The 13,350-nt window shown below is 36.9% G+C and overlaps 1 protein-coding gene across 2 annotated transcripts in view; it reads right to left on the bottom strand.

Moving 5' to 3' along the window:
* LOC114650607 (F-BAR and double SH3 domains protein 2-like) overlaps positions 1-13,350 on the bottom strand; it is a 280,162-nt gene that overhangs the window by 84,055 nt on the left and 182,757 nt on the right. For both annotated transcript variants that reach the window (XM_028800358.2, XM_028800359.2), the window contains exons 6-8: positions 5,312-5,445; positions 4,596-4,650; positions 3,142-3,270 (exon numbers count right to left, since the gene is read on the bottom strand). In XM_028800358.2, coding sequence (XP_028656191.1) covers positions 3,142-3,270; positions 4,596-4,650; positions 5,312-5,445 — 318 coding nt within the window. The remainder of the gene's footprint in view (positions 1-3,141; positions 3,271-4,595; positions 4,651-5,311; positions 5,446-13,350) is intronic.

The following is a 13,350-nucleotide window of genomic DNA, read 5'->3' as shown; positions in this document are numbered from 1 at the left end:
TACTAGAACATGACTACACAATTATTACATTATTTATGCTCTGTCAAGGTGCAGATCATGTTGGATTACATGTATTTTAATACAAGGCTGGTAAACTACATGTTTCTGAGACAATAGACCTAAAGTCAAACTTGTGATGCCCAATAACAAAAGAGAAAGTAGTAAGGCTAGTTAGACAAGGACTTAGCCCAAACAAACACACAAGAAACAAAATCACAAATCACATCTCTCTTTTACCAATAATTTGGCCTTTTTTATTCTTTGAGGTTCAGGTAAAAAAAAATGCTGAAAATGCCTTGTGTCCCTCAGCATGTGTTGTGGGTGGTGCTGCAGGAATATGGGGAAACAGGGTCACTCTTGCATGCTATTTGTTCCCTATTATAAGTGCAGTGAGAGCTGTATCTGAATATTTGGCATTAAGTTTAATTTGTTCATTGTGGGTGTTGGACAAGGTCATGTCTTGTCACCACTCCTGTTTGTGGTTGTTATAGAAATGATATCAAGGCACAGCTGAGGATATGGGGAGGCTGGGGGTGACATCATTGCTTTAAACAGATTTTGTTATCCTCTTTGCCTCATCTGACCTTCAACATGCACCCAAGCAATTTGTTGCCAAGTGTGAAGTGGCTGGGTTTAGGATCAGCATCTCCATGTCTGAGTTTATGGTTCTGTTGGAAAAGAGTGGATTGCACTCTCCAGGTGAGGGGGATCAAATGCCCTTAGTGAATGAATTCAAGTATTTCAGGATCTTGTTCGTGAGTGAAGAGGAACTTGAAATTGACAAGTTGATTGGAGCTGTACTGATCTGTGATGGTGATGAGGGAGCCAAGTCTAAAGATAAACCCCTTAATTTACTGGCTGATCTACATCCCTGTCCTTAACTATGGTCATGAGCTGAAAGAATGAAAATGCAAGTACAAGCAGCAGAAAAGACGTTATTTGCGGGGTGGCTGGGCTGACACTCTGTGATAGGATGAGAAGCTCAGCTATTCTGTTGAGCATCAAAGTAAAGTTGCTGATCCTCCAGATCAAGAAGAGCCAGTTGAGGTGGTTTGGGTATGTCATAAGAATGCACTTTGTGCAGCTCAATCTAGAGCTGCCCATGGCAAGTCCCATTGGGTGTAGACCCTGTGGCAGACCCAGGAAAAATGGAAGGATTATATTTCTCGGGTGGCTGGTGAATGCCTGGGAATTCCCCAAGAGGAACTGGAAACTGTAGCTCGGAACAAGGGAAGTCTGGGCTGACCTGATTGGCCTGCTGCCACTTTGATCCTCACTAGGAAAAGCAAATTAGAAAATGAGATAAAAAATGTTGAGCACACCATTTTTCCTCTGAAGATATATTGCCTTTTGTATTTGTGAATAATGCCAAAAAACACAACCTTGCTTTCCTATCATCTACTTTGGACTATCGCCTGTGGTCAAAAATGTTGCCACTATTCTTTGAAGTTACACTTATTTATGGGAACACAACAAACCTATCTTTAAAAAAAACAAAAAACATTGGATTAGCTACTAAAACAATACATTCATTACAAAAAAATACTTCCCTGTATCAAATGACCATGGCTCTTTCTGGCTTCCTTGAGTTTTACACTTCGTTCCATCAACTGTCCTAATGTAGATTCTTTTATTATTTCTAAAGCTATAATGCATTCTATAAGTGACAGTGCTTCCACCTATAGTATATCTGTATTTTTAAAGGGAGACTAACTTATTAATACTTTATGTTCAGTGAATAAGTTACTTATAACTTGTTTTCTAATGGGTCGCACAATAGAAATTTTATTTTAGTTTATTCTGCTCTATATCTTTTAGGGGCTGAATGAATTATACATAAAATGTATCAGTATTATTTACAATGAATAGTACTTAGTATGGTTCCATTAACAAAGGGTCAAAGAGGCCTTTCTGTGATAACACAAGAGTACCTGTGAAAAATTTTTTTTAATAACCTCTTTTGGGTTAGTAACGTTAATAAATGTGGCTTTTTGTTTGCTTAATTGCATCCTAATAATGATAATTGACAAGGCAGTAGACACTAGGACAAACAACACTAAATGATGAATGGCTGCAGCTACTCATATTAAGTGCTAAACCCTGAACACATAGAAAAGCAAAATAAAAATGACGATGATAAAAATTTTAAAAAGCAAGATAATAAAAACAATAAGTTATCTCTACGTATAAACACAAACAAAATTTAACAAACCCAATTTTGAAATTCCTATTGTCAAGTCTTTCATCACTCAGGACAGTCTACCCAGGTGTCTATTGTGCTTTTTATTAATTTTAATTACTAACATACAATTAAGGGTGTAAACTCTACAGAAAAGGTCAAGTAACAGGAAAATTGCAAGAAAAAGTTAAGAATGTAAATCTATGGCAAAAATAAAAAAACAAATTTTCTTATGAATGTAAATCTCACATCACTGCTCCTTTCAAAATGAAAATAAGAGAAGGAAAAAGATCAGCTAGTTGAACTTCTTGTTTAATTAGAGGCAAACTTGACAGTGATTGTCAAAACGGCTGGAAAAAAACCTATAGCCACAGAGTCACCCATGACTGGGATTGGAAACCAATGCTCTAAAGAATGGTACTGTATATAAGATTATTTTCTGACATTTAATGTTGTTTTAAGAGGTGGAACACAAGTCAATTACATAAAATCTATTTTCTCATTATATATTTCTCTCTGTAAGCATAAACAATATGATAAGATTTTTGTAAAGTAGCGAACTTGGTAAGCATTATTAAACCATTTCATAGATTGTAAACTATATCTCAGTGCTAGCAAACAAAAGGAATCTTAGCAAATTGGTTTCTTAAAACTCTCTTTGTGGAAAAAATGTAAACCAATTAATGGCACTGATAATTCACAGTATTACTAAATGTATGCTCAATTTTCCTCCTTTCTTTCTTTCTTTGATATAAAAAATAAGCACAACTTTTGTACATCTTTTTGTAGAATTTGCTTAAATACTGTACCTGAAAAACAGCAGTCAGAGTAAGGAGTCCACATTTAAAATTCACAATTACCACTTAATTACATCACATCTAATAAAGAGAGATAAGTAGGATTCTTAATTGCAAAATGCATATCTAATATTTCTCCTTAGGACAGAAAAGCCTTTGCAGTACCTTCATAATGCTCATCAAATCTGTCTGGTAATAACGATCTTGATGTGCATTTGCTGCTGCGAGTGTTAAAAGATAATCATTCCTTGCATGTATAGCCTTTGAGTTGCAATCACTTCTTTTGGCTTTTAACTAAAAAGGAAAGGCAGGATTTAATTATGTCTGACTTACTAGATACTTTAAGTTTACCTATGACATAACTAAAAAAAAAAAAAAAACAATTTACGGTACTAGCACATGCCAAAATTGTAACCATATTTCAAGAAAAGCAACTAGAAGAACATAAACTCTGCTCAGCTGTAATATATTACCATTCTGGAATTAAATTTTAATTTAAAATACTTTGTCTTAAGGATTTCAAAGAAAATGTCAGCTAACACATTAGAGCCGCTACTTTCCATTTTCTTTCCTTGGGAACCTGAGCCATCTTAATCCGAAGCAAAGCAGATTAGCCTTCCTGTTTAAATTGGTAAATATCTGCTTAATAGTGTATGAATGAAGAAAGAAAAAAAAAAAGTGGGAGACATGTAATAAGAAAGATCACACAGGCACTAGTTTGGTCAGTGTTTTAACCATTTTTTAAACAATACTTGTTACAAGTATTTATTTTTGTAAGTAAAATACTATATTGTGAGTATATGCATCTACTGTGCTCTAATTTTCTGAAGAATCAGAAAATATAAACTCCTTTACATTGGCCCTGATGTTAAGATGGGTAGCCTTGGTGGATTAAATGGTTTAGTTAGAGGCATTGTTTAGAGTTTTTGTCTATCTAGAGGGCTATCCCTCGCCCTTTCACTAAACTTAACCCCAGGGAGGTAAGGCCCTGATGTTAAGGCAGTGGAGGTGGGCAGCCTTGGTGGATTAAACAGTTTAGTTTGAGGTATTGTTTTGTTTTTTTTGTGTGTGTTTTGTGTTAAGGATTTGTATGTTCTCCCCGTGTCTGTGTGGGTTTCCTCCGGGTGCTCCGGTTTCCTCCCACAGTCCAAAGACATGGAGGTTAGGTGTATTGGCGATTCTAAATTGTCCCTGGTGTTTGGGTGTGTGTGTCCTGCGGTGGGCTGGCGCCCTGCCCAGGATTTGTTCCTACCTTGCGCCCTGTGTTGGCTGGTATTGGCTCCAGCAGACCTCCTGTGACCCTGTGTTAAGATATAGCGGGTTGGATAATGACGGATTTACTGAGTGACTGACTCTCTTTGATATCAGAATGTGGACAAGACACTGTTTTAACTTTATTAATGGGTTCTCTATATATACACTCTGAAAAATTCAAATACATTTTAAAATGCCCCAAAAATGAATACCTTTAAAAGATTTTAAATATAATTTGGCTAAGATTAACTTAAAGCAGAGTTTTATTAAATAATGTTTTATTCAAAACATTAGACAACATTAGACTTAGATATTATGATGTCCAAAACAGGAAATACAAATGAGAAAGTAATATCAATCCTTACCTTTACACTGGCTTTCTGTAAACTTATTCTTGATTGAAACAAGCTAAGCTTGGATCTATAGGGAAAATACAATATAACACATATTACATTCTTCTATAAGGAACTAGAAGTAGTATTATCATGTGAACAGAGTACAGTAACATTTGTAAAAAATGTATTCTGGTTATAAAATGCTCTCTTACATATCGCCTTATAAGCCCATCTGAAATAATACATATTACTTAAACACATGTTTAGAAACAGACAAACGTAGTTCACCTTTTTACTAAATTCACAGCTAAAAGTATGTCTATCAACAGACACTTAAACAGAAGAAAATGTTTTGTTGTCCAGCTGAACCACTGTATATTATACAATGAGTTTAATTTACTAAAAAATAAATTATAACATAGTAATGATGCTACAGACAACTTCAACAGAATAATAAATTGTATTAAAGAAAGAATACAAATTAATATTTTTGGCAGACAATACTAAGTAGATTTCATAAATGATACTTTAAGCTGCCAAATCCTAAGGAAAATAGAATTTTCAGATAAACTTGAACTAAAGAATCTTAACTGGATTTTAAAGAAATGGTGCTTGTTTCATTTACTAATAAAACATGCACAGGCTCAAATGAATCAAATTAACTTTCCAATAGTCAGATGTTACAGTACGTAGGTGGCAGTAAATAATGACCTTCACAATATTTTTAATCTAGCAATGATACTTACTTGGACTCAATATCTGCTTTCTCTCTCACTGCATGAGCCATCTGTTCCATTTCAAAGTATTTCTTTTTGGATTTTGCCAAGTCCTTTACTGTGTCCTGCAACTCAGCTTGAATTCGTGTCAACTTATCTATGCACTGTATAAAACACAAAACAATGCAGCAATAAATAAAACCATGAATAATGGTGACTTTAGTTAAGCATAAATTACATCTTGTTGAGCAGATGGAGGGAGAAGTTTCTTTCATTGCACCTGTTCAGTTAATTTGATCCATCATGCAGCTAAAATAAATCAGATATTAGCAAACAAATCCTGGTCAAGCTACTTTAGGCTAGCTATCTCATTAAGCATGTACAGGCAAGCCAGATTATGGTCTAAAGTTACAGTATGTGTTACATGTCACAGAATTAGCAAGAGACAAAAAGTTGTTGGAACAATGAAACTCAAAATAAAAAAATGACTTTCAGACAAGATACTGATAAATCAATCTGTAAAACTGCCAAGTTAGAAAGCGAATTTTCAAAGTACATTCAAACAAAGGTGTCTAATAAGCACATTTCAGATTTATAACCAATTACAATAATTTTTATTTGGTTAACAGTTCTCCTTGATGACTATTTTACATGTCACAGAAAATCAAAATTTAGTGCTTAGAAGCTGCTACAGTTTCATTTTTGACTGTCTTTCCATATTAGGTGACTCATTTATTAAAGGTTTTTCAACTTTAAGGCTAATGTTTATGCTAATGGCGCGTGCTGGGTGCTGTGTAATTTACTGATACTTAAATGCTAAACCAGAGCATAATGATAAAATGTATATACAAAAAAAGGATAAAAAAGTTAATTTTTCTTTGACAGATTCTCTGCATAAAGTCTTAACATACAATTATTTATTAGTCGAAAAAATAACACGAGAGCACTTACTACAACCTTTATAATATTCTCAAAACTTTCTCAAATCATTTTTGAGATGTATGTGCGCATTTAAATTTGTTGCTTGCTATCTAAAACATACTCTAAAACAGAGTAAGACATGCATTTAAATGCTAATAGGAACTGAATGATTACCAAAATGACAGAAATAAACATTTTCTAAACATCTGAAGGTGACACTCTGCTCTGTCATCCACTCCTTGTCTCATTTTAGTTTACAGAGTTGTGATGGTTTTTCTGATCTGCTAACTGCACCTTGTAGTACAGGTCTTAAATTGTTGTTACAGTGTAAATTCAACTTCTATCACTAAAAAGAATAACCTCAGCACTGGGGGGGTCTTATAAATAAAAAGGTATTTTTGGGTGGGGGTAAATCTCATGTTGATTTGTTTTTCCTTTTTCAATTAGCTTTCACTGTATTTAATTCGAAGTAAATGGTTGTATCTATGTTATTATTGGGCGGCACGGTGGCGCAGTGGGTAGTGCTGCTGCCTTGCAGTTAGGGGACCCAGGTTCGCTTCCCGGGTCCTCCCTGCGTGGAGTTTGCATGTTCTCCCTGTGTCTGCATGGGTTTCCTCCAGGTACTCCGGTTTCCTCCTACAGTCGAAAGACATGCAGGTTAGGTGCATTGGCGATTCTAACTTGTCCCTAGTGTGTGTCTGATGTGTGTGTGTGTGTGTGTGCGTGCGTGCCCTGCCCAGGGTTTGTTTCCTGCCTTGCGCCCTGCGTTGGCTGGGATTGGCTCCAGCAGACCCCTGTGACCCTGTAGTTAGGATATAGCGGGTTGGATAATGGATGGATGGATGGATGTTATTATTTGTTTGGTTAGTAGAATGCTATTGTATTGTTATAGTTTTTGAAACTATATTAAAAACAAAGTACAGTGGAACCTCGGTTCACGAACGTCTCGGAACACGTACAAATCGGTTTACGACCAAAAAGTTCGCCAAACTTTTGCATCTATTCACGACCACACACTCGGTATACGAACAAGCCAGTTTCCCTTTCGGTTTGTGTGCGCCGATGATTTCCGCATGTGTTCAGTCTCTCCCTGTGCAGCGAGCGAGAGAGACACACACACACGAGAGAGAGAGAGAGCGACACACACATGCGAGAGAGAGAGACACACACACGTGTGCGCGACTACGCGCAAGAGAGACACACACACGCGAGAGAGAGAGAGAGAGAGAGAGAGAGAGAGTGGGGGGCTGGCCGCATAGGGGCTTGTTTTTAAAGAGACAGATTCCAGCATTGTTTTAACCTTGTATTTAATGAAGACTTTTTTCTATTGGATTTTAATCTCCACTTCACTTCTGTTCTTTCGGTTCGTAGCGTGCATTGTTGCAATGTTACTTTTCTTGGTGGTTTATTAAATTACAGATTTTTCAAATGTTCATTTTTTTCCCTGTGCTTAAAACTCATTGAAAAAAAGTGTTTTTAGCGAGCGGTTCATAGCGCTATAGCGCGAACTCTTGCAGTGTTAGTTTTCTCTGTTGTTCAAGGCTTTCTCAGTGTTATTCAATGTTTTTACATTTAGTTTACTATTACGTTGTACATCCTGTGGTATAATTAACCATATTTGTGCTTAAAAATCTTTTAAAAAAAATATATTTACATACAGTTCGTACAGTCTGGAATGGATTAATTGTATTTACATACAATCCTATGGGGGAAATTACTTCAGTTCACGACCAAATCGGGTTACAACCAGAATTTTGGAACGAATTATGGTTGTGAACCGAGGTTCCACTGTATTAAGTAGCTGCTTGAAGTTGCATACTGTGTCTGTATTATAAGCATTATAATGCAATAACAACTATATTTGTAGTTTAAAATTTTTTTGAAGTTCTTAAAGCAGGGATAAAGTGATTCTGCCACCCTAGCATATCAATCTAGATTTCCTAGAGGTATAGTTATTATTTGTGATGCTGATTCACTTAAACACTAACAACTTGTGGTTCTCAAAGTTTTCTTTCAAATGAACAAAATAAGAGAGAAATAGCATCAGTTTACGCTGAAAGAAAAATTAATAATCCTGGAAAAAGCTAAATCTGGAATGAAGAAAAACGTGGCGAAAGCATTCAGAATCGCACATTCATTTCCATTTTGTATTTTTATACTGCTATTTCTATTTAAAAAAAAAAAAGTTACATCTAACGTCTCATTTTCATTCTGTAACAGTTTGTTGCGAAATTTCTGGCCTTGGGCAGTTTTGGCGAGAGTGTAGGTGCGACATCATATACATAACCGAATTATGAGTCAGAGCTCTACCGAGCTCCCACATGGGTAGTTGTGTAATGTGTGAATAATGTACTGTTAGAGTTTCATAGCGCTTATCAAAATTTTCTTTGCGATGAACAAAAAAAGTGAGAAACAGCGTCAGTTCACTATGAAAAAACAAGTTACATGTTTTCATTCTGCATTTTCATACCTGTATTTCTATATAAAAAAAAAAGGTTTCATTTAACATCTCATTTTCAAATAAAATATTTTTTTGCAGTTTAAGAAATGCTGTTTTTTTTTTTTTTTTTACACAGCTATTGTCAAGCTTGAGTCACTAAGCTGCACAACAGACAGGAAGGTGTGTCCAGCTTTTCAAGGAAAACACAGGTACTTTATTACTGTATAGAGAAGGCAGGTACAGTGTCAAGACTTCATTCAAAATAGGAACACTTAAGCACAAAAGATGAGCTGCAACGTGGCCATGCATCCTGCTTTAGCTCTCTTCTTCAGATTAGAACACCAGCAGCTTAGAATCACCACAGTGGCAGATGTGGTCTGGAGATGAGAGATCAGGAGAGTGTGAGGAACAGTATGTCAAAGCCCGGTGTTAAATGTTATAAATATTGTACAACACACACGTTACGTGGTAAGCTTGATCCTGCAGAGGACAACCAATTACTTTGCCCTTGGTTTACTGTTTACCAGATGCAGCATAGCAGCTACAGAGCTGTCCTCATGCTGTTGCCGCTAGAGATTGTGAATCACCGGGGACCCCGGTTAAAAAAGAATATTTATTTTCACCAGATTCGTTATAATGACATTTCTGTTAAAACAAAGTATTTTTATTGTCCCATGAGTTTCGTTGTAATTGGATTCCACCTACTGTATATAAGGATATACCTCAATACAGATAAACTCAAATAACCTTACTGAAATTTAAACTTAAATTTTTTAATGCTCAAATATAACACAGGGTTTACTGTTTATGTATAATTTGATTTTTAACTGAGCACACATTTTCAGTTTTAGCAGTCAAAACAGTCAAAGTACAATACATTATTTTGTCCTTTTATTATTTACAACATGCACTACTGACAAATTTTCAGTGAAGCCATATTATCTCACAAAGATAATTCTTGTACTTGTTTTATAAACCAGCACTTTTCAAAGCAGGATTTGAGGAAAATTGTTAAGGGTGAAGGTCGGTTGCAATACCAGTTTAGAGGCAGGCACAGGCAGGAAACACCTAGACAGACTAGACCCTGACAATGGGGACTTGGAACATTACCACTCTGATGGAAAAGGAGCATGAGCTAGTGCAGGGGATGGTACCAGATAGATATAGTTAGTATTATCTCCACACACAGCATAATTTCAGGAACCAAACTTCTTGATTAAGGGTGGTGTCTCTTCTATTTTGGAGCTCTGTTGCATGAAAGGCTTCTAGTGGATGTGGGGACTCTCACAAACCCCTGGCTGAGGGCTGTGCAATTGAAGTTTTCTCTGTTCGATGAGAGGATTGTGGCTAAGAGAGGACAACTGGATTGTTGTTTGTGGATATGCACCAAAAAGCTGTCTGGAATATTCCATCTTCTTAAAAGAAGGTGGGAGAGATACTTGAAAGAGTGCTGCTCACTGACACAGTACTCTTCTGGTTGACTTCAATGCTAATGTTGGAATGAATGAGGTATTTGGAGTGGCATTAGATCTGGGAGGAACAGCCTGCTGTATCTGAACCAGAACAGTGAGTTTCTGTGCTAGTCATGGATTACCCATAACAAACAATGTTTGAACACAAGGAAGCTTATAAATGTACATGTTACCAGAGCAGTGCGGGCTGAAGGTCTATTACCAGCTTTGTAATTGTGTTGTTTGACCAGATTCCAAATGTTTTGGGCACTCTGGTGAAGAGAGGGCCAGAGCTATCAGCTGATAGTGAGTTTGGTTTGAAGCGAGGGGCATAGGCAGAATAGAATGGTGAAGCCTAGATAAGCAGGTAGAGTGTCCTCGAAAAGTCTGGTTGAAGTTTATGTTCCTGATGATTTGAACTCCTATCTCCATGATAATTTCACCCATGTGCAGAATGGGGTCGGGGACATTAACTCCAAATGGACACTGGTCAAGAACCATTTGTGAAAGCATCTACTAAAAGCTGTGGTCTTAAAGCCGTTGGGGCTTGTAATGATGGAAACCTTATGAACCAAAAATGAATACCAGAAGTGAGGGAAGCTGTCAAACTGAAGAAAGTGGTCTTCAGGGAAATGCTCTCTGTGGAGTCTAACTCTTTGACTTGGTTTAGAGGTACTGATAGGCTGGGAGGATTTCTACAAAAGTGGTTATGAAAGCAAAAGCTCAAGCATTTGGATGAATTTGGAGAGGCTAGGGGGGAAGACTATTGTATATCCTTAAAGCTGTTCTAGCACACTGTTCAATGCCTTAGAAGGGGAAGGTGTGACCTTGCCCTGACTGTGTTAAGCAGGGACGGTGAGATGCTGACCTTTTCTGGGGAAATTGTCAAGTGATGGAAGGTACTCTTTGAGGAACTTCTCAAACTGGTGAACATGCCTTCCTATCAGGAGGCATCATTGGACACATCCTGGGGGGTACGTTATTTGGTTGGTTGGAATCCCATCATTGTTGCCGAAGTCACTATGATGGTCTGAGGTCTCCATGGTGGTACGACTGCTGGGGTAAATGAGATTTGACTGGACATTTTGAAAGCACACATTGTTATTATACTGTGGCTAATGCACCGATTCAGAATTATATGGAAGGTAGGTAAAGTACCCTTGGACTAGCAGACTGGTATGGTGGTCCACATATTTAAGAAAAGTGACGACTGGGTCTGTTCCATCTAAAGAGAGATCACACCCATCAGCCTTCACAGACAAGCCAAGTCAAAGATGTGAGTGTTTCCAGGTGTGGGGAGCTACAAGTAGCATTGTTTATTTATGTAGATGATATTATCCTCTTTGACTCATCTGACTGTCATCTTCGGCAAACACTCAAGTGATTTACTGTTGAGTGTGATGTGGCAGTAATGAGGATTTGGTCATGGTTCCTTCTAGGAAAAGAGTGGATTGCTCTCTCCAGGGGCCTCATATATAATGCTGTGCATAGATTTCACATTAAAACATGGCATACGGACAAAGACAGAAATTTGCATACGCACAAAAAATTCAGATGCATAAAACTGTGCATACAGTATATATATTATAAATCCCAAACAAATATAAATAGTCCCTTCCATTCAGTGTTTTGTTTTAAAGACAATGATAAAAGCATGTATGAAAAAGAACAATTTCAAAAAAGAAGTGCTCAGATATCAAATTCAATGTGAAAAGGCAAGTGTCTGAGTGCCATATGGAAGTGTATTTGGTCAACAGAGAAGAAAAAAAAAAATAGGGACACAGTGAAGAAGAAAAAAAAGTCTATGTCTAGATCAGGGGTGTCAAACTCCGGGCCTGGATGGCCGCAGTGGCTGGAGGTTTTCATTCAGATCATTCCTCCCCCACACTATGCGACTCTTCAATTCCACCCTGGGGGGGGGAGGGGGGGGGGGGGATGTAAACGTTAACATTATAGATAGATAGATAGATAGATACTTTATCTATCTATCTATAATGTTAATTATACTAAGTTATTGTCTGTTTTACCTGCATTTTTATCACTCTTTAATTTAATAATGTTTTTTTATCAGTATGCTGCTGCTGGAGTATGTGAATTTCCCCTTGGGATTAATAAAGTATCTATCTATCTATCTATCTATCTATCTATCTATCTATCTATCTATCTATCTATCTATCTATCTATCTGACCCTTTTCCTAATCAGTGACCAGTTTCCACTGCTAATTAAATTAGTTTTCCCTTCATTTTAATAGCCCTGTTTTTAAGGATTCGGCCCTCTGAATTTATTCCTTTCTTCATTAAATGACAGCCAAACAGAATTGAGATATAAAACAAGCCAACAGATGACCAGTTAAACTGGGGCTTCAAACTCCAACCAGTTTCTTAATGAGAATCTGATTCTTGCTGTTAATTAAACTCCTTATTTAATTTCATGGCCTGTTGCTGCTCTCATTCTGCCACAGCAGACATTTCCAAAACTGTTGATTTTCTGTTTTTTTCTAAGAACACTGTCAAAATGTTTTGGTGACCTGAGAGATCAGCCTTACTGAGACCTTCACCGTTCATTTTCTAATATTGTGTGATGGGCACAGTTGAGCTGGTCATGTGGCAGCTTGTTTTGTGTCTCACTATTATTTGGCTGCTAATTAAGGAAAAAGAAAATACTAAGGGGTCTGAGTCAAGTTAATTAAAATGAATGCTAAAGAAGTTAATTAGCAGCAAAAACGGGTCACTAGTTAAGAAGATGGCTAGAATGAAAACCTGCAGCCACTGCGACCCTCCAGGCCTGGAGTTCGACACCCTTGGTCTAGATTAAAATCAAAATGTTGACTTTAATCTCATACTTTATCTGTCATTAAAGTAGAACATCATAAACTTTATCTTAAAATCGATGTGTAATTTACTGAAGTTTCTCAACCCAACATAACTAAAGCAGCACGTTAAATGCTTTGTATTCTATGAGTTTCCCTGACTTGGTTGTTGATTGCTACATGCTTCTTAAATAGGCTTTCTCTTAAGCCGACAGGAGCATGCAGGCAGTGATTGCCACACAGAATACATTACATTCATGATCTTACAGTTCTCTGAACATTTTAGAATACTAAAATGTATACTTGATATAATTTTCATGAAGAAATGCATTAAAGCATGTATTTAACATGTGGGGGCATGGTGATGCAGTGGTAGCGATAAGCAGGCACCACACCCAAGGATTGTTTCTGCCTCCAGCAAGATGCCTGCTGTGACGTGCACAACT

This window comes from Erpetoichthys calabaricus, chromosome 4 (genome assembly GCF_900747795.2).
Source record: "Erpetoichthys calabaricus chromosome 4, fErpCal1.3, whole genome shotgun sequence".
In the NCBI taxonomy this organism is placed as follows: domain Eukaryota; kingdom Metazoa; phylum Chordata; class Cladistia; order Polypteriformes; family Polypteridae; genus Erpetoichthys; species Erpetoichthys calabaricus.
Note: the sequence above shows the minus strand (reverse complement) of the source record. Positions and strands in the feature narration are given on the sequence as shown.